This window comes from Montipora capricornis, chromosome 1 (assembly GCF_036669925.1).
Source record: "Montipora capricornis isolate CH-2021 chromosome 1, ASM3666992v2, whole genome shotgun sequence".
NCBI classification, from domain to species: Eukaryota; Metazoa; Cnidaria; class Anthozoa; order Scleractinia; family Acroporidae; genus Montipora; species Montipora capricornis.
In genome coordinates this window covers 36,757,491-36,779,729 of record NC_090883.1, presented here as the reverse complement: position 1 = coordinate 36,779,729, position 22,239 = coordinate 36,757,491, and the positions used below count along the sequence as shown (strand labels likewise).

General features: G+C 39.6%; 3 protein-coding genes across 6 annotated transcripts in view; 1 reads left to right on the top strand and 2 right to left on the bottom strand.

The window, feature by feature from the left end:
• Nucleotides 1-870, top strand: part of LOC138041059 (plexin domain-containing protein 1-like) — a 170,497-nt gene extending 169,627 nt beyond the window's left edge. For all 3 annotated transcript variants that reach the window (XM_068886851.1, XM_068886864.1, XM_068886846.1), the window contains one exon: nucleotides 4-870. In XM_068886851.1, the coding sequence (XP_068742952.1) occupies nucleotides 4-81 (78 nt within the window). In that variant the 3' untranslated portion in view covers nucleotides 82-870. The remainder of the gene's footprint in view (nucleotides 1-3) is intronic.
• The window catches only part of LOC138040831 (uncharacterized), a 75,315-nt gene that overhangs the window by 10,774 nt on the left and 42,302 nt on the right, over nucleotides 1-22,239 (bottom strand). The window lies entirely within an intron of this gene.
• Nucleotides 44-18,551, bottom strand: LOC138040887 (uncharacterized). 2 transcript variants are annotated; one of them, XM_068886598.1, is made up of 5 exons: nucleotides 18,490-18,551; nucleotides 18,292-18,356; nucleotides 14,683-14,767; nucleotides 5,309-9,585; nucleotides 44-1,303 (listed from the first exon to the last, which is right to left on the bottom strand). In XM_068886598.1, the coding sequence occupies exons 4-5, from the start codon at nucleotides 9,550-9,552 to the stop codon at nucleotides 1,285-1,287; spliced, it is 4,263 nt and encodes a 1,420-aa protein (XP_068742699.1). In that variant the 5' UTR covers nucleotides 9,553-9,585; nucleotides 14,683-14,767; nucleotides 18,292-18,356; nucleotides 18,490-18,551; the 3' UTR covers nucleotides 44-1,284. The 2 variants fall into 2 exon arrangements, with proteins under 2 accessions (XP_068742699.1, XP_068742707.1); XM_068886606.1 differs by lacking the exon at nucleotides 14,683-14,767.

The window sequence follows — 22,239 nt, the reverse complement described above, 5'->3', positions numbered from 1 at the left end:
CAGCACGGCAGAAAGAACTCAGAAAACTACGACGACATTGGTCCGACAAACTCCTCGGTGTTTAATAAAGTTCTCACTTGACAAACCCAAACTATCTGGTGTTTTTGTAAAGTTATTACCGATTACCCATAATTCTAATTTTGTCGTGTTGTCTGGTAACCGACCTTTTTGCACAGTTAATTACGTTTCCTTGTGAATCATTATTCACGTTTCAACGAGCTTAGGGAGAAAAACATTACATATTGTTCCGTAGCTAGTGTGGCCAAGTGGTTTGGCCAGGGACATTTAATACAAAGTTAAGTTATTCAGCTCGAGTCGTTTAACGTTAAATCCGTGACCCTCAAAATTACAATTCTCAGCGTCGTGCAGGATTTTAGTCATACCCTGCACGTGCCACTGTTGTGTAGGTGTTTTTCGCTGTTCACATCCTTACTGGCACGTGATTTTTATGTTGTAAATAAGGTATAAAATAAGTTCCTCGTAACTATCTTGTTCAAACTCCCTAATCTGCGTAATCAGACGAAACCAGTCGGAGAAATAAAAGCAAGTTGACAAGATCTGTTGCTGTGTGCTAAAAAACATGCCACAAAAAGCGTGTCCCTCTAGAGCCCGAACAAAGGTTCAAATCATGAGAGGAGAACATTTAACACACAAGAAAAACAAGCCATGCCTCATAACTACGCTTTTTATAAAGAATCTTAATAAAGAGTTTTTTTGTCAGTCTTTAAAGCTCGTGCACGTGACGTTTTATCGGTTACTTGATAGGCTGTTTCGCTCATGAATTATTAATGTAAGTAGTAAATAGGCGGATTTTTTGGCCCCTTATCTCGTAACCAAAGGTTTAAGAATACCACACCCTCTGGGAGACCTGATGAGTAAACTTGAAAGTGACGTTTTTCTTGTACGAAAATGTAGAATGAAAACGAAAGTTTTAAAATACAACTTCCTAACTGTTTAAAAAGAATATGACATTACTTATCCACAGATCTAATCGTAAACATATTTCACTTTCGTCGCCAATCGACAGCAACCTAAATCGTAAAAAACACTGAAACGTACAAAATGCGAGCAACGTAATTTATGCTGAAGCAACTTTCGTCTCCTATAGTTACTCACAAGGGTAATAGCAACCACGTTATTGAAATTCATGCTCATCTACTACAAATTGAGAAAAACTGTACAGCTACAAGTTTTTCAACGTTACTGGTGTTTGTCCTGAAAATGCAGGAAACCTTGTCCAATGGTCAGCCCTTGTTTCTTCAGCTCACAAGACTCAATCAACACTCACTCCTGAAGGTTGCACCTGCGGGCAAACACAAATTAATTATCTGATCGATCAATCCTTTATTCTTTCAATTTGTCACACTACAGAAATTTATAGAAGGTAATGTTCTAAGTAGGTTTTCGAGTGGAATGGAAAACTTAAAGGGATACTACACACCTCATGGCAACTTTTTCTCAAAAGGTAGTGTTAACATCATAATTACGGTAAAATGGTAAAACATATGAAAACAAAACTTTAAGTCTTAAAATCGCTGACAAAGAGCGAGAATATCCCTTGGCAAGATGAACCAAATCGCGCGCTGCGATTGGCTACCCGAGCGGGCAAGATAGAGCTATCTTGCCCGCTCGGGATTTCTTGCTTGGTCCCGCAAGATCAAAGATCATTTTTTGGTGATTTAAGTCATATAATAAATCCTTTATTGACCAAGCTTGTTCGGTCAAGATGGCTGGATATTGGCCTCGTTCTTTTTTTGCGTGTTTATGGACCTCGACAACATCCAGCCATCTTGACCTCACGCTTGGTCAAATTCCCATATTTATCGGAGGACCGACGTGAAAACAACATTTCTGAAAAACGAAGAAAGAAGAACCCTTTCTCGAGTGTCTCGTTACTTCGCTCAAAAAAACAAATACATACCATGGAGGCAACAGATGTGTGAATTTTTGTAATGAGGAATCTCCTAAGCTTATAGACTTTAATTTTTGCCTATTGCATTTTTTAGCCAACGCATGCGCAATAGAGAAACTGTTCAGCATGACGTTCGTGGCCAATGGCAAACGTCTGGCCGAACGTTGCTTTTTGCCAAAAATCAAAGAAACTTGTTTGATTTAGAATATAAAATTTGTGCTTGACACTGACTCTTGTTAACGTTAGGAACAACGTTAGTAAAACTTCGAAGACGTTTCGACCAAACAACTCCGGTCCTCATCGGTTTTTAAAAAAAGCAACTGATTGAAGGATTTCTAACGGTTCACAATTCTGCGCGTGCTATGCCAGCAAAAACATAACGAAGGACCGCTGCGCGTGATTACGCGAGGGATTTGCAAACATCCGGGATGTCAATACGTTCGTTTCCCGCGTTGCTGTCTCTTTCTGAGAATACCAGGCCTCGAGAAAAAGTCTCTCGCGAAAATTACGAGCTTTGTCTACAATGGGCAAACTGGCTGGCGTGTTGTACAACTTTGGAATTGTTGTCTCCAACCCGAAGCGCCGCCGCCGCCTTCTTTTAACCTTGTTTCCAAGGCTCTGTCTGTCTGTCCATAGTACACGAAGTTGCAATCAATGCAGCCGACCTTGTAAACAACACCTCTGTACTGCAAGGCAAAACGTTTATCCTTTGGTCTCGGGAAACATGCGCGCAAAACATTTAAAGGTTTGTAACCCACTTTAAGGCCGTTTTTGCGTAGTACTCGCGAAATTCTCTCAGAGACGCCTCTGACATACGGAAGGACAACAAAATTTGACGTTGACGGTGCGCTAGCGCTGGAAGTGTCGTTTGTACTTGAATCGCGGCGGAGAGAGTTGTGGTAGGACTTACAACTCCGGGTAAAACGCAGAGGGTAGTTGTTATCCGTTAGCACTTTGATGACGTGTCTCCTCTCTCTAGATCGCTCCGCATTTGTTGATGGAATTTCTTGGGCCCTGTGAAGGAGTGTATTAACGACTGACCTCTTGTGCTGCGATGGGTGGTGAGACTTGTAATCGAGGTACTTATCTGTGTGTTGGTTTTCTGTACACGCTAACCTGTGTGCGACCACGTACAACGCATGGTTGTTGTCGCGTCTAAGAAGGAGATCCTGGTATCCTACTCAACCTCCTTGGTGAACTGTATGCTTAATTAAGGTTAACGGAATTCAGATGATCGTGAAACTCTTGTACGTAATCTTTCTTAAGACACGCATGGCTGTCGTCCACGTAACTGTACCACTATCGTGGTGGTGTACTATGGACAGACAGGTTAAAAGACCATAGAAGGGCGCTTCGGGTTGGACACAACAATTCCACACACGCCAGCCAGTTTGTCCATTGTAGACAAGGCTCGTAATTTTCACGAGAGACTTTTTCACGAGGCCTGGTATTCTCAGAGAGACAGCAACGTGGAAACGAACATATTGACATCCCGGATGTTTACAAATCCCTCGCGTAATCACGCACAGCGGTCGTTCGTTATGTTTCTGCTCATGTAACACGCGCAGAATTGTGAACCGTTAGAAAGCCGTCACTCAGTTGGCTTTTTAAAAACCGATGAGGGCCGAAGTTGTTTGGTCGAAACGTCTTTGAAGTTTTATTGCCGTTGTTAACAAGAGTCAGTGTCAAGCACGAATTTTATATTCTGATGTCCATCCTTGACTGCAATATTTGTATTTTCAGTTTGTTTGATTTAGTTCAACAGATGTACCTGGTATCTACAGATATCGAATAATTTTCCAAGAAAGGGGCCAAGATGAAAGAATTTTTATGCTTCTCTGTCGTTTGACGTTTACCGTTTCGCGTAAAGGCGATCATGTACTAAATCCTTCATAAAAGAGATCATCTTCATTACTGTCACATCAAAAGATGGAAAGCTAAGGGGCTGGGAGAGAATAGACCCTTCTCCAAAATGGCGGCCGAAAATGCAAGTAAGGTAAAATTAAAAACCAATACCAGAAATAGAAAAGCACCATTACTTTAGTAACCCTGCAAAGTTTCGGCATATCAGGTGTAATATCAGCTTAGAAAATGTAAATTGAAAAATGAAAAATGAAAAATGAAAAATTTATAGACGTTTGTTTTATTGGGGGTATGGTGTTACCCCCAGTCATACAAGCGTCTGTAAATTTGTCAAATTTCAACTTACATTTTCTCAGCTGATATAACACCTAGTACGCTGAAACTTTGCAGGGTTACTGAAGTAAAAGTACTCTTTCTATTTCCGGTATTAGTTTTTCATTCAGTTTAATTTTAACTCATTCAAATCCGTTGCCGCCATTTTGGAGAAGGGTATATTGTTTGGAAAAGCAATAATTACAAATGGCGGCTCCTCTTTAAACTAGGAGTTTTTCACATTTCAAGGTAAAAGTTCCATCACAGCCCTCTAGCATCTGTGGTTACAGCTATGTCATGATGATGAAGCCTAACTAAATGTCGAAACAGCTGTCCATGGCTGCCCTCAGCCCAGGGTGAAATCGCTGCCGACAGTACGCATGCGTTAGGTGATTGGCCTGACTACGGGATTGGTGTTACAATATGAATGAAGGGGGTAGTTTCTAAAGAAACTGTGGTGCGGCGTCGGTGGGGAAGTAGTATACAAAAATTTGGTTTTATCAACGGAGTTGATAATGTAAATTGGCCACCGTACAGAGATTCTAAAAGCTGACTGACGTTTCGAGCTTTAGCCCTTCGTCAGAGCGAATCCAAGCGATTTGCTTTGACCAAGGGCTAACGCTCGAAACGTCAGCTTTTTGAATCTCTGTACGGTGGCCAATTTACATTATTAACTCCGTTCATAAAACCAAATTGGTGTTACAATATGTCTACTTCGCTTTAAATTGTTTTGAATTGTCATCAAGATTCCCTACAGTTTTATCCTTCAATGAGCACCTTACCCATCAACAAGGCGGTCAATATAATATAAAAACAATGTTAGGGGCTCTTGTCCAAAGGATATTAAGTATTAAAGGCGGGATTTGAATTCAGAGCCCAGCGCCCTAATAGGCCATTTTCAAAAATGCCATTTAACAAATCGAACTTGGTTCAGCGTTGTCTGTACTCTTATCGACAATGATATTCGTCATCACAGTGGTCAAAATGTTGCGCCGAGTGTGTCCACAACAAATTTTGACCACTAGTCAACGCCAAAGACAGTTTTTATTTCACAGCGCGACCAAAATCATGACAAGAAGAAACCACTAACAACAGATCGTATAGACATTTGTCGAACAATATCCACTTATGGTGCTGCTGACCACAACAGTGGACGCAGCATTTGAAAGACCTTAGGCATTTTAAATATACTTGGCTATCAAACAGTAAAATGCCAAATACCTTTTTGCTTCACTGCTGTGTGTCTCCACTCCTGGACGTTTTATCCTGATAACGTATAACCCTTGATGCGACCAAAAGCCAATGAGACCTCTTCTGGGACATGTTGCTAAGGGCAAGGGCGAAGGCCCACAGTTAAAATCAGCAGCCATTACACAGAGTAGATCTCCAGACCTCACGTTGAACAGCTGAAGCTGGGCACTAGTACTACTTGGGGAAGAGTATCTGAGAATAACACATTCCTCGTCACTGACGAATTTATAATCATTAATAAAGTGGACAGCAGACAACTTAACACACACGTTACCAGAAACTGCATCGACAACGTAAAAGCCTTTCCTGTCATGAAGAATAACAAACTTTCCCTCAGGAGAGAATGATCCCTCAATCAAAAAGTCCTGGAGTCGACACCACAGTGGTTCAGTTTTACCCAGTTGCCTCAATTCAACGAAGTGTTGCCCTTCCTTGTCATCCCAGGCAACGATCTGAAGGTCCCTGTGGCAATCCATCAAGTCCCCGCGAGGCAGTTTAAATGTTTTCACATACTCCCCACTAATACTATCCAAAATGATCCCAAATATCGAGTTAAACTCTATGCATGCCACCTGATCATCTGAAATGCGAAAGAGAGCATCCGCGTCAAACATCCATCGACGTTTGCAGACCGACAAATCAAAGTTCCACAGTTCAAGGGTGCTCTTACTTGCAAACAAAATGCCATGTTTCAAAGGTACAAATTCAGTGACAACGACACTCTCAAACTCTTTCTGTCTCTTAAGATCCCCATTTGAACCGTCCCAAGCCACAATTCGTTGTTTGTCCGATCTGTCATAAACAGTCGCATAAAGACCCTCGCCGGTTAACGAGAATCGTAGACATTGGACATATGAGAAACCCGTGTTCTTCTGTGGTGGATTCCGATAAACCATTTCAATGTAATCTCCATGACGTATGTAGTTTCTTAAAAGAGATTGGCTATTAAGCACTACGTCAAAACACTGGTCCATCGTCTGATAACTCATAGAATCTCCTAACAAAAAGCCGCCGATTCTATGAGATTCTAGCTCAAAGGAATTCCAAGTGCCAAAGTCAGCATGAGCAACTTCCATCGAAAAGTGATGCTCAGGCCCCTCGGTGACTCTTAAACAAAACCATCCCCAAGTAGAAAAACTGTCAAAATCTGAACACAAAAGAAACCGACTGTCCGGTGAGAACCTAATCACTCCACACACACTCTCTAAAGTTGCCTTTGAAAGAGTTAAAAAACCATTTTCCCGGTCAACTAAACAAACACAACCCGTTGAATGGGAAATTGCCACAAGCTTTCCATCTCGGGACATGGCAAAAGATAAAATATCGCTATCTCTGTTATGACGATCAATCTCCCTGCCATTGTTTAGATTCCACACCATAAGACACTTTGCATCGTTGGGACAATCAGTCAAAATCTCGTCACCAAAAATAGAACAGACACAAAAACTGCACTTACTCGTGGGAAAAAGCGGCTTCAAGTCACCATTTAAGGAATAAGCATGGCTTAAAACTCCTGGCAAGATGACATCCTTGGTGGGATGAAATACCACAGAACGGTAAACGGCATTCCCAGTTGGCAAATAACGACACGCTGGTTGGTATGCATGATCGGTATGGATGATTCTGAATGGACGAAACGCGGACTTAAAGTGTTTTGGTTTGACATAACGTTTCCATTTGAGGTTACCAGAATCAAGTGACCACAACTGAATGGATCCGTCGCGGCATTCACACACCATGAATTCTAAGCAAGGGGATACCTCGAAACAAACCACCGGTGAACAACAATCAAACCGACCCTGAACGGGTCCTTGGGGGATATTCTTGCTTAAGTACTCCATGTATGGTTTATCGGAATACTTGGTCTCCAGAAGCTGGCGGGAGTCAGAAGATAGTTTAAAACTTCCCTCATTCAACAGACATTGAAATATAGTAAAGGGATGCTCCTCTAAGGTTAGACGGTGTTTCTTTAAAACAACCAATAATGACAAAAGGGTCTCATGACACTCGGTAGATATCGTTTCCAAACCACCGCGTTTCGTTACACAAACGACATCTTCTGTAGCTGTTGCTATGTTCACAAAAATCTTTGCGTACAAAACCTCTGGGTCTAACACATAGTTTCCAACCACCTCCTCAAGATTGCAGGATCTCGTGTCCTGGTCTAACTGTAGCATGTGCTGAACGCCATGTTCTAAGGCAAACCTTGTAGTGTCAGTGAAGGATTGTGATTTGCTAACACCTTTTCTCTTTAACTCGTCCAATTCATTACAGCAAAGAGTAGAAAGGATCTTATGGCCATCCATTTCCTCCACACTGAAACTGTGTTGCCCGTAGCGCGACTTGTCTGTCAACCAGTCCTTGACTGATTTATGAAAGAAATGAATGCGGTCGTCGTGAACAGGCAGGAGTGATGACACAATGGCAATGGCTTTGCTCACTGTTCTCAAAGCAATCACGGACGACAAGTTCTTACACAAGAATTTAGGAACAAAACCCAATGGCAGGGGTTCCCTTGCAGCTGCAATTGCACTCAGGAAACAAAGAAATTGTTCTTCAGTTATGTTTAGTTCTTTACACAAGTCATCTTCCAGCCGGTGGAAATACAACTGGTAAACACACGAGATGCCTGCAGGAAGTGTCTTGTCCATTTGTTCCAAGGTAAGAATGGTCGAACAATTGGCCCTTATGAAATCCACCAAAAACTGGGCACACAGAAAGACACCCTCTGACTTTTGCACGAGATCATCTAAGACAAGCTCGCGCCTTTCAACTTCTAATAAATTGCTTAGACTCCACTCAAAGTAAAAACGAATGTCCTTCAAGTTGTCATCATCTTTTGCCCCCAGTGGCAGCGGTTGCAAATCTTTCAGACTGTCCCAAATATTAACTTCAGGTCGCGTCGTCACAAAAAATCGAAGCCACAGTGGCAGATTTTTAAACAACCTGGATATCACGTCAAGAAGATCATTTCGCCCTTGGTATTGACTTTCATCTAAAGCATCTATTACCACAAGAGATATAAACCCTGGATCTGCTACCCTGTTCAGAGGTTCTAAAAAAAGCAAATCAAAGAGATCTACCACTTCCATGTCGTTGATCTCTACACCTAAATTTCCAGAGAACTGTTCCACAAGAGCTTTCTTGTACTCTGGAAGAAGGCATGACAGGTGACAAGCTAAAGACTGCATCATCACCTTGGGATTCCTGTGGCGTGCTCTGTCATGGTGACAAAAATGGCTCCCCGCCAATCTGCCAGCTTCTTGCATTCTTCTGCACATTTCAGCAGCGATGACAGATTTCCCCATCCCTGCATTTCCACTGAGCACCAAGACACGATTTGGAGAGCTTGCATCATCCAACCACCTGTGGATTTCAGCAAAGACAGATTCACGGGTTCCTTCTAAGTATCTCTTTGCATAATCTCTGACATCACGTTGGATGTCAAGCCTCGCAAGTTTCTTTCGGATGTTATCCTCCTGATCGGTGTCGTGCTGTGTATCACGGATTTCAGTTACAATTTCATGTATGTCTTCAACAGTCTCTTGGATTGTTGACTGCTGGATTTGTATGTCCTCGACAGTCTGTTGAACTTTGTTCTGAAGTTGACGCATGTCATTAAGTTGAGCCTTTAGATTCCCTTCACTCTCTGCCCATTCCCGTAATGCATCAAGAAAATCCTCCTCTCCACATTGCTCTGCCTTTAATCGATCAATCTCTCCCTGACTTAACCCAAGAGACACTAAAACGGCACTTATTTCCTTCCACAGAGCATTGAATGTTGGTGCATCCACACCAGTTGTTGTCACATGCCCATACACTTGATTACGGAAAAACTTAATGCGAGCAAGGTTTGCCTCATGAGAGGTGTCACTTGGGGGTGGTTCGTGATGCCATCCTTTGTGGGGTGGGGTAAGTCCACAAATGTTGGTCAGAAGGAGGAACAGCAGAGTTATATCAAACGTGTTGGAATCCGGAGCGGCTCCACCACCAGGGAACAGCTTGTCCCACTGGTGGCCATTGAGAATTCTTCTTCGATAAAGGTTGTTAAGGATGGAATAACAGGAATTAAGATCAGCTGCTAACTTTGCAGGAGGGTGATGAGTGTCAAAAACACTTCTCAGTACAGTTGTTCCACCATCAATAAGAAGTCTACTGAGCTTAGCTCCATTTGTCTTGTCCTCAGAGCTGGCCAGAGAACCAGATGTGGCCATTGTAATCCGAACTACTGATTTTTCATATTGTATCTGCATGGAAAATAAAAATAAAATAATTAATGATTGTCTAATTGGTTTCCATTGAGTGTTCATCAGAGTCTGATTAAATGAATTATCACCAACCATTATCTTTAACTAAAGAATGTGACTACATTGCCTATGATTCACCGCTACAAATACCGGTAAGCTAAGAGATCAAGGATCAAATGAATGCCTGTATTTGGCAGTTCAACGATTACCTTTGACTTATACTTATAAAATGAACAGCCTTGATTTACAAGTGACTACAAAACTTCGAAGACGTATGCCATTGCTGAAAAGCAGTACTGAGTGACAAGGCACACAATCGTCCCATGCAGAATTTCTAACCCACTGGAATCTTATCCAGACGTTCATAAATTGTATCTTGTCACAAGAATGAAAGATGTTGCAAGCCAGCGGGAAAAACAAAGTAAGACTGCTTAAGAGGAAGCTTGCTTTTTTGCTACATCACCACTACCCAGGCTTTTAGCCAGGATTTTGAAAGTGGGAGTCCAAATTTTATGTGGGCCTAGGGGGGTCTGGGGGCATGCTCCCCCAGAAAATTTTGAAAAATTGAAGCCTCTTAGACGTGATTTCCGCGATTCTGACAGCTGTAAACGTCTTTCAATTTACCTATTAAACCGCTGTTTTTCCTTGATAATTTTACTAAGCTATCCTTTCCTCAACTTACCTTGTTTAACATTGAATTATATTTGGGACAGGAACTCCAGTTGTTATGAAGAGTGATTGAAATTTGAAGTTGTCAAGCCATGATTTACACGAAAGAACAGATATGCGTGGCTTTGTTGGTCGAACTGCATTCTGGTCTACAATCTTTAACTATTCACCTACTATTAGTATTCCTAAAGCAATTACGATGATTGCACATGTTATTACACCAAATGGCTATTTTGTTGTAATGCCCGCCAGATTTCGCTTGAACAGAGCAGAATACAATCAAGCGATTACAATAACATTTGTAGCCCCGAGATCGTCTTACCGAGTTGGAAGGCGCGTGATCTTTGACTCATGTCCTCATAAATGCGCGTATTTATTTATAGCAGCCGGCAAAGTAGCCTGGGGATGACTTGGTAAGTCAATATCACTGAACAGCGGCTTTGCCTGTGAAATCGCTTCGCTCAACTTTGATTCATTTGATCAAAACAGAAAGGAAACTCGCTAAAAAAGTGTTCATATAGAAGAAAAATACGACAGCAACACTAAAACAACTCTTGAGAGCAAAAAGAAATGTAACTTTTATTAATTTATAGACACTGTTTTGTTACATTAAGTACAGAAGTTCGTAAATCGCCGCCCAAAACAGGCCGTCGAAAATCTCCCATTTCTGAGAACTGGCAGTCCTTTGGACGGCTGGACGGCCGCCTGGCTAAAAGCCTGCCACTACCTTTTAAACAAGCTCCTTTGTTACATTTTTCAAGTTTTGCAAGCTTACTGACTGCATGGGTTCAAAAAATTGTGTGCTTGAGGTTATCCCCCTGTCACTTTAGGCCTCTTCATATCACAGGAGCCCCAACCTCAGTGTGAGGGGACATAAGATTTGTATGGGAAGACATGACCTGAGAAGATAATTTTACGAAAAAATTTTCAATTAAAAAGCCTAACCTTATTGCTATCGTGGGTCGCTTCCTTCCTGTGAGGTTTTTTTTCCAGATTCGACGTGAATTGAGCATTTATGAGATCATCGGTTGTCAACGGTCTTGATAAGATAGCAAGGCTAACGCTGAATTCTCACGAGACCATTAAATAGAATGAAATATTCCTGGTTAAAATGTTCCCACGGCCACAAATCCACTGTGGAATTCCAGGGCATAGGCTTTTCTTTCATTTCAATCCGCTAGCCATGCAATCAAAGCCCTGCCAGCGATGCCAAGAGGCTATTAATGTCCCAAACGAAACGATGAAAAACATCCTCACGAACTTTAAGGAGGACACGGCGACCGTTGAGTTCGGTTTGGTAATAAGTCGTTTGACAAATGTGTTTAATAAGTCATAAGTCGTTTGAGAAATGTGTTTATCAAACGTGGAAGTACTCTAGACCACGATCGGTTTAGAGAAGCAAGACGGGAGGTTAAAGCAATGATAAAGATGAAGAAAAAGCAATAATTATGCAGCTGAACTGAAGCATTCGCTTCTCACCAATACCAGACGTTTCTGGTCTTTAGTTAAATCTACCACCAAGCAAAATCGGTCATCTGGCTACTTGAGGGATGGTCAACGCTTTGTGACGAATAACAAAGAGAAAGCAGACTTAATTAATTTTTTTTTTTCAATCAGTATTCAGTCGTAATGATGGTACTTCTGAATCTTACCAAGGACCATCTGTTATACCTGCTCATCATTTAAGCGAAATCCGCCTTACGACGCCAGAGGTAATTAAAGTACTGGAAGACACTGATGTAAACAAAGCGCATGGCTCTGATAACATTCCTGGTAGATTGCTGAAGGAAAATGCACCTGAAATTGCCTCTCCCGTCGGCCGTTTGTTTAACCTATCGTTGTCTCTCGGCAAGTTTCCCGACCAGTGGAAATTGGCTAATGTATGTCCTGTCTACAAATCTGATGATTCCACATTATCCACGAACTACAGCCGACCAATTTCATTACTGTGTGTTGTATCTAAATGCCTAGAAAGATGTGTCTTTAACCATTGCTATACCCTCATCTCGCCACAACTCTAATAATAATAATAATAATAATAATAATAATAATAATAATAATAATAATAATATTTTTTATATTTCTTAGGCGCAAATTAACATGTGAATATGATCAAATGCACCTTACAAAGAAAAAAAAAGGAAAAAGATTAAAAAACAAGTTAAAAAAGTTAAAAAATAGTTATTTACAATTCTGGATATAATAAAAAGACTAAAAATATATATATATATATATAATCATTTATATAGGGTGGGAGGGGGAATCTGGACAACTGATTGCCTCACAAATCAGGATTGCCTCACTACTCCCTAGTCGATCGGCTATGCACGGTCCTATCCCCTTAAGAATTAATTAATAGTAGATTGTATATTGGGCCCTCTGCTCTTCCTTGTCTATATAGACGACATTCCTCAATGTATTAAACATGACTTTAAAGTTGCTATATTTGCAGATGATTCTAAGCTGTTTAGGATAATTGAAAAACCATCGGACAAACTTTCACTTCAACAAGAGCCAACGCAGCTCTCAATCTGGAGTGATACCTGGAAAATGTGTCTCTGTATACCCAAATGTAAGGCCTTGAATATCTCTAGGAAGAAAATTCCCGCAAAACGAGAATACCACCTTAATGGGTCCCCACTGGCAACAGTTAGCGAAATTAAAGACTTGGGCATAACTGTCACCAATACTCTCCAATGGTCTCAACATATAAAACTGATCTCCTCTAAAGCAAATAGAACGCTTTGCAAAACAAAATTACTTAAAACTTTCGTTCTATTACAGGTCTATCAATTTTTGGAACAAACTACCAAGGGATGTTAAAAGCGTGGACTCATTTCATACTTTTAAAAGGAGGCTTTTAGATTTTTATGCTGATAAAACCCTTTCTTATAATCTTCCAAGTCATGAGGGTGTAAGTTAATGAAGCTATTTTTAAATTAACTTGATTGTAAATAATATCATATGATAATTATTACTATTTTTATTACTATATTTTTACGATTATAATTATTATTACTATTTTGTTAATATTTATTGGGGTTGAATATCAATTGGGACATCGTCCTGTTTTCTCCTCAAGTTGCTGATGCTATTTTGTACGAGCAACAAATTCAATTAAGTTAAAGTTAAAGTTAAAGTTAAAGTCTTTGTTTGGTATCGTCATCAGGGACGGCAAACCAAACCACAAACAAAGACTCATTATCAAACCGAACTCAACGGTCGCCATGTGGTGTTGAAAGTGAAAGAGGATCTTCTTCATCATTTTATCGATTTGTTTGGGATATTAACAGCTGCCTGATGTCACTGGCAGGACTTCAATTGCGTGGCTAGCGGAATGAAATGAAAGAGAAACCTCTGCCCTTGAATTCTACGGTGGATTTGTGGCTGTGGGAACATTTTAAGCAGGAATATTTGATTCACTTTGGTGGGCTCCTGAGAATTCAGTGCTCAGCCTTTAAATTAGTATGTGTAATCAAATGGCGACGAGTGAAATTAGGAAATAATTTCACGCGCGTTTTGTCAAATTCTGATAATTTCCTGAGCCTTTAGGCGAGGGAAATTTATCAGAATTTTGACAAAACGCAAGTGAAATTATTTCCTAATTTCACGAGAAAACCATTTGATTACCTTTTAATGTTGTGGGTGACAAATTACCCTCACAACCGTAATTGTTTTTACTGGTTTACTGTATCGAAAACCGAGAACATTAAGAAGAATACAGTTTTCGTTTAAAGCATACATTTTTGCTAAAGTTCGTAATTTTCTGAGTTTCTTCACAAAAAATACCTTTCGAATTCATCGTGCCTCTTAATTTCGTAACTTCTTCGATGGTCACTGTCTTAAATCTCGACGCCATCTTCGCTCTGATCAAGATACAAGAGATGTTACCATGGCAATTTTGTAATTTCACATGTGAAATTATAAATTAACGCTGAAATTTTGTGCCAAAATTAAGGAGTAATTTGTCACCCATGATATTACTATATTAGTATAAATACACAGGTGATTATACAAAATCGCGTGCTCTCATTGGCTCGCTATCTCGGATTATCAGCCGATAATCACCTCGACGGACAAAATGGCTACCAGTAGTCGTTTTGCCACTGTAAGTAAAGATGATTTCCCGTTGAAATGTTTTTTTTTTCTCTTTTTTGAAATAATCACCTGTGTATTTATACTAAAACAATTATTCGCCTCAGGCTCAGTGATTATTGTTGAATATTCACCTCGACTTCGTCTCGGTGAATATTCACCGATAATCACTTCCCCTTCGGCGAATAATTGTTAAATAACCGTTGACAACTGAGGAACTGATAATGGCTCAATTCACGTCGAATCTGGAAAAAAAAAGACACACAGGAAGGAAGCGACCCACAATGGCAATAAGGTTAGGCTTCCTAATTGAGAATTTTTTAGGAAAATTACCTTCCCAGATCTTTTATCGGGATTCCCATAAATCCTTAATATATTTTTGTTGGCTTTCCCTCACACTGAGCTTGGGGCGCATGTACTGAAATAGAAATCAGGAACAAAGTTGCCAACTGATCAAAAACATAAAATCTTAAACACAGAGTGTCAAAATTATTATTTCTTAAATACTTTTACCGGTAAATTACCTTGTTAGAAACTACTCCATAAAGATTAAATAAAAAAGTGTAAGAGACATTTATACAAGTGTAGAGAAATAGCTCAAGATAATAGATAGAGATAGCCAATGAGGTGTGTAGCCCCAAGTTGGCTATAATCATCCCATATGAGTGGAATGACAATTATGGATAAAACTTGCCTACTAAAAAAAACTAATGTGTGCAGTTACTGACATTTTTAGAGCATGGTATAATAGCTCTTACTGTATACTCAACAGTATACAGTATACTCTGATTGGTCAATGATGACTGCATAATTAAATAGGTTATAGGGTGCAAGTGCAATGTGGAAGTTGCTAAGGAAACACAGCAACTGAATAATTTTGTTGAGTAAATAAAAATAACTTGCTAGTGCATTTCACGAATTGCACTTGCGTTCATACAATTTCCATTACATACATGTATACCATGATGACCCAGCCAATCAAAACTCTAGAATTGCATGATCCAGTCATCTGGTTTTTAACAAAACCTACACGTAATATTACAATGAACAAAATGATATATGAAAGTAATCATTATACTGAACTGCAGAAATGAAATCAAGTAAAACTATGATCCTCGCAGTTATGGATGAAATTTCTTAGCTCCTACTGTATACTCAACATCATTTCGTTCATTGATTCATTCCTCACAGGAAAATTATAACCCAGAAATGACCAGCTCCCAATGTCAGTAGCTTCATACATGTAGCTCAGTTGGTTAGAGCGTCACACCGGTATTGCAAGGTTCAAGCCCTGTCGAAGTCCTGATTTTTTCGGGCTTCTCTATGCAATTGCTAAAATTGTGTCCATAACTGCAAGGATCATAGTTTTATTTGATGTAATATTACCTCAACACTTAAGCCTAATATTATTAATAGTGAGAACTGAAAGACACTTTTTTGTATTCCGCAGATTATTCCAGAGAAACATCTATCCCTCAGTTGAGAAATTTCCTTTCACAGCTTTGTTGCATGATCATTAAATCCTTAGTGTCTAATACTGTTGCAAATATTTATCAGATGATCAGATGTTATTCCATCAAACTGTTTACTGGATTGGATGCACAGGAAATAAAGATAATTTGAATTGAACACAGGTAGCCCAAGCTCGATATATATTTGTACTTTACGGTATTATGCAAGAGTAGAAATTATAAGGATTTGTATGGGGAAAACGGTATTTCTCAAAATTCAAAAACATATCTACGCTTAACATAAAAATAGCTTACCTTGCCTCAGTCTTGTGTTTCTTTGTCTTTGGTACCATTTCTGGGTCAATTAGGAGTGATTTAGGTGGTTTTTGGTTCCTCTTCTTTTCCCTACATATATTCTTTCCCAAGGTTGGGCACCAAGAAGAAGGCACCGAGAAGAAGTTGCCGAACGGAATCATCAAAGAAAAAGGGCCATAAAGTTGCTCCACATAGGTCACAAATGATACCTCCGCTACCCATTTGTCTTCTTCATTCGTGATCTATATGGCCCTTTTCCTTCGATGATTCTGTTTGGCGGCTTTGTCTTGGTGCCCGACCTTGGGAAAGAATATATAAAGGGAAAAGAAGAGGAACCAAAAGCCACCTAAATTGCTCTTAATCAACCAAGAAATGGTACCAGAGACAAAGAAACACAAGACTGAGGCAAGGTAAGCTATTTTTTAGTTGCCAATAACCAATCCGAGCGAAAGGCGAGGATCACGAGGCGGCAGCATTATAGAACCATGTGCGAAAGTATCGAGTTGCAGGCAAAAAAAATGTTGAGTGATCCAGAGAAAAAAGTAATGTAATGTAACAACAGAAAAAAATAAGCCAATCCCATCGAGCTCAAAACTAAACCGGTGTACATGTTCTTATCAGCCGCTGTTGTTAATTTCGGCCGGCAGTTCATGATTAGAGGTGTTTTTCGTTTTGTAACCATTGAGTGGTGAACAATTTAATTTAATTTTCAAAGGAAATATGTTGTCTGCAAAGTATGCAATTCTGCAGTCAATGATCAATTTGACTTATAATTCATGGCTGTATCTTGCAAAATAAAAATTCTACAAGTAAAACAACTTTAAAGTTTCATGTGCTAGAGAGTTTGATTCCCCATTACATGTTTCACACTGAAAAGTCTGAAAATGCTTTGGCAATTTTTTACATGGCACTGATTTTATTCATCTTAATTATGGTATATTCCTGTTAAAATTACAGCCGTTCAAAAATTACAGCTGCAGTACTTTCCATGTTATTGCTAAACACGTTGACATTTACATTGTTGTTGGAGATACAAAGTGTGCAATTTCTATTATTGTATTATTGTTACCAAGATAAGTTGAGTTTCAGAACTTTCGAATAAAAAAATTACTCTGATACAAATCTGCAAACTATGTATTGTATTGACTGTCTCGTTGGCACTTAGAGATACCTATTTCAACTTTAAACGACATGTCTAGATACCCGGCAGCTGGGAAGTGCTTTCAAAAAACTACATACCCGGCAGTCAGAAATTTTGACCAATTTTCTCCAAATAGCTCGCTTAATTCCTCTAAGAACATAAGATATTTGTTTAGAAACCTCAAGCGCCCGGGGGGGACTCCCATATGAAACAGATGGGGATGCTCGTCGGATATTTTGAATTTAACCCCTAAAGGAGACCAATCTAGGCGTGGCTTAAGCAAATTTTGACCCCTAAAAGAGACCGTTTAAAAACACAAAAATACGACACGCAATGAGTTTTAATGATAAAAAGGCACAATCATCAAATGCTTTTATCTAAAAGGAAAATTTAAAAGGAAATTTGACTTCTGTTTCTCTTCGTGTAATTCTGTGTTACTTCGCCGAACCCTAAACGAGACCTTGGTGGCATAAAATATTGGCGCTTTGCCCGGAACACCCTAAGCGAGACCAAAATCCAAAATTTACACCCCTAAGCGAGACGACGAGCATCCCCGTCTGTTTCATATGGGAGTCCCCCCCCCGGGCTCAAGCGATTATAAATATTGCCTTGGGTTAAAAGCAGAAGCGATTGTTGAGCTTGGGCATAGAGTGATTTTTGCGAAAAACCGTTTTCCCCATACAAATCCTTATATTTCTACTCCTGCAAATACACAAAAGTTATATCGAGCTTGGGCGACTTGTGGAAATTATTGAATAGCAAAAAACACGTACTTTACCTGTAGTACAATCAAGCTAATTAAATTTAGTTACTATTAGCAAAGTATTTAAAAACATCATGATTCAAGTGTTTTTACAACACAATTACAATCGATATTGTGTCCTGAGACCAGACGCTACATGTACAAGATGGAAGATCGTTACATAAGGAAAAAACAATGCTTCCAGTGTCTATAAGGTGACGATGGCGAGAAATAGGCAAGTTTCTTTGCTGTGAAAACTAGATTTAAATCACCGCACATACTCGATTGGTTACCTGTTAATGAAGGCCAAGCTCCAATATACGAATCATATCACATCATGGCACAGTTCCATGAGATACTAAGTACACAGAAAACGTCAATTAGCGATAAGTATTTAGTAATTTCCCAGAGCCCGCTTAGTAAACTTTTAGGGAGAGAAACGTCACAAATCACGTCGCTGTAAACCTTGTCGTGACGAACAACTCACTTACCTCTAGATATCCAGCAACTTCCAAGGTTCTTCAGCATTGAAAATATGGCGAACTTCCGGCTCGAAAACCCACAGGACACCCAAACCAGCAGAGAGGTCCTGGAAAGGGGTTGTTCGACTTCATTGAGAACCAGTAAAACTCAATCAAAGGGGCTGTTTGCATGAGAAAACTCGTCCCTGGCGCGAGTTCCTTACCGGGATGACTAATTGATTTCCTATCGTGTTTACAAGATACTTACTTTATTTCATATCGAGTTTGCATGAAGGCACACTTGACGTTGATCAAATACATGTCATTTTGGATTGACGAGATTCACTCATGCGCTACCGGTTCCAGTCAACCCAGAGGTCAAGTTCATACATTCTCGTTCCCAGAGCTGAGATCCTCTTGGCCAGTGCCTCGGCTCGATCCGTGGCGCCGGCCAAGAGGATCGCAGCTCTGGGAACGAGAATGAAGTTCATACCGAAACGAGTGGTTGTTCCTCGTTTAAATGACACCGTTGCGAACTTTCGTACCGAAATGAAATTCTTTCTCCGGTAGAGAAACCGGGGTGAACTGGCGCCGGTATGAATCGTTCCAGTATGACACGACGATACATCAAAGGATAAATAATGGCTGCCGCAGTGAGTGAACGTGAAGCGAACGAACGACGCAACTCTCTAATTGGGAGAAGAACACATTTTTCTTCAAAACGCAAGGGGTTGTGGTCAAAGGCGCAAGGAATTGTGGTTGTGCGCGAATAGAGAAATTAAGATGCGCGAGAATAGAGCCTGCTCTACACTGTCACGCAACAAACAGTAAATTCGAATCGTTCAATGAAAAAGGCCACTTAGGTAAACTAGTTAGTATTATAAGCATATTTAGCTAACGTTTTTTTCTGTACAAATTGGAGAGATTGTAAATCAAAACAAATCAAATTAAATTAACCCTTCTATTCCCACGATCGAAACGTTCATTCTCCTAACTAGAACCATTGATTTTTTGAAAATTTGGTGTTATATCAAGATCACACCTCTTCAGCTGATAATATTCTCCATTCTCGATACTATCTGAATGACATTTCCTTGACGTTGTGAAGAGAATTTACAAACCGATCACTCCTAGAATTCAAAGGGTTGAAGCTGATCAAATCAACGTTGGTTTCTGTTGAGAATGTAAAATGGCAGGAGTTGGAGAACAATTTCTCGGAGCAGAGTAGAGTGTCAACTGTCAAATCTGGGAATCCAAACCGGACCTCATTAATTACAGGCAAATACTCTCACAACTGCGTCAATCATCGTACGCAATACCATGTGTAGAAAATTCGACGTCACGCACGACTGCCTCAGCCCTCGGAGCCCCTAGTTGACCAAATGCTAAAGAGCGAAAACCTTAAAGCCGTGTTCACACTCAACGTTGATTATGATCAACTGAAGTATTATTTAGGCTATCATACTCTATTCAATTTTATTCAATTATGGTCCTGTTCACATCTGCGAAAATTCAAATAAAATAAGCTGGGTAACCTCGCATGGAGACAAAATGGGTCCGAAACGCGTGGCTGCCTCGATTACCATTACGATGCTTGAGGAGAGAAGAGAACCAAGGATAGCTTCCGAACATAGAAGAAGACAAATCCAAATCTTCACTCCATAAAGCGATTAGAAGTTTCGTTCGCTCATACCACCACGTGTTCGCCATTCTGTTCAATTACCTACTGTAATTACTTCAAACAATCCCCTTGAGGTCGTTTGAAATAATTATCCAATTATAATCACGTACTGTAATTAGTTGATGTGAACCCGTTCCAAACTTAATTGGATTATAATTCGATCATAATCACAGCCTAATGTGAACACGGCTTTAGATCCCCTGGGTGTGTCAATAAAATTTGAGGAGGCAGCATGGCCGAGTGGTGAGGTAGCCTGCGTAACAGGGGCCGCTTACCATTTAGTTTTCGGTCAGAAGTTTTTTTAAATGGGAAATGGAATGAGCCGTTTCATTTGTGACTCCATTTTCGAATTCCGTAAGAGTCTGTGTACAAATAAATGTCAAGTGAAGCTGTCATCTTCGCAGTTATGAACGCAATTTTTGCAATTGCGTAAAGAAGCCTGAAAATTTCAGGATTCAACGGGGATTGAACCCGTGACCTCGCGATACCGGTGAAACGCTCTAACCAACTGTACCCCTCACGCAATGAATGCGATACGTCACAACACAAATATTATAGACATGCGCAGTATGAACACGACTGATAAGGTCGACTCAACGAGAATGCTATGGGGACTATGTTGTTTAATATCTTTTTAAAACGCGAAGTTTCAGCCACCGTTAAAGGCAAGGTTAAAGAATGGTACATGATCGAAATATCTACCGTTTTCAATTTCGATTCTGTCCCCTAAGTTTATACTGTACCTAGTTTATTTACTTGAATGCGCACTGTTCGGTGCGTTGCTGCTTGAAGAAAAATTTCGCGACGGTGATGTTTAAGACCAGTCATTCAGTTTATCAGTTGGTCAACATTAGGAGTTCTGCGTTGTGTTCCTATGAAGTTATTTCATTTTTCTTCACGCGCGCTCGAGGTAGCCAAACTGAGTTGTCAAGAAAGAGCTGTTCGATCGAATTGAGGGAAGGCAACAGAAGATTGCAGGCAAGGTACGCAATGAATTTTTCTAATTTTCAAACCTTGACGACATACATAACACTAATAATACAATACAAAATACTAAACACTTAACTTATAAAAATGTTGTAAGGGTAAACACAGTGAAAATCGGAAACCAGTGAACCTTGAGCACACAGTACACATAATTTAGTAGTTTTATGCGCCAAATCGCTCACTTAAATTAGCTACATTTTGTACTTTGGCAAAACAATGTGGCAATTTCGATTCATCAACTACTAATGGGAACCTGCTCTTCATAGCTTGTCAGGGTGTATCATTACTGTTATTGTCACGCTCTTAGACAATTAAACTCAAAGAATGAAAAGGTTAAGGCAATGTAATTTCTCCATCTTTATTTGTTTGAAGTTTTTTTGGAATGTCAGTTCAATCAGCAAAGTCATGTCTGAAACCTCGTTCGTCTCACCAAACTTATACTGTGTATTTTTAAACACAATATTATTACTGTCTTTTTTTAGGACAGTCAAATTATACAGGAATAAAATGGATCTGATCCATTAACAGATAATAAATCTACCATCCTGCACCTCATCTTCATAAAAAAATTCATAACACCAAATAAAATATTGTGCACGGTTTTTGGTACCTACTAATATTTACAACTGACATCAACTTCATAATTAACCCCTGGGTAGTTGAAAGCTGTGTCCATTTTTTTTTTGGTTAATATCACTTGAAATAAATAACTCTTTTTGTCTTTACTTTACATGCATTGGGGTAAAAAATATTCCTGTCACTAAAATTATTCTTTTGGCTTTTACAGTCAAAAGTGATCTATACCAAACTTTTTTTAGGTGCAATTCATTTATCTTACACCAAAAATTCTTGGAAAACAGCACCTAACGACAATATCCGTGGTTTATTTAGGGTAATTTATCCTAAAATGTTCACTAACCAATCAAGGGCTCATGCTACCAAGAGCAAACACAGGCTGTGTGTGATTTGCTGTGTTTCAAAGAAAAGTGACTTCATTTTAAGCTTTAACACTTAAACTCAAAGAAAAATTTAAAGTCATTCTTTCAATGTCATAACATTTTCTCACACATCTTTATATTCAGTTAAGGTTTCTTGTTGTAGCATGAGTCATG

Bases quoted from the DNA above. Each gene is read 5' to 3' on its own strand.
- LOC138040887 (XM_068886598.1), bottom strand. From the start codon at position 9,552: ATGGCCACATCTGGTTCTCTGGCCAGCTCTGAGGACAAGACAAATGGA.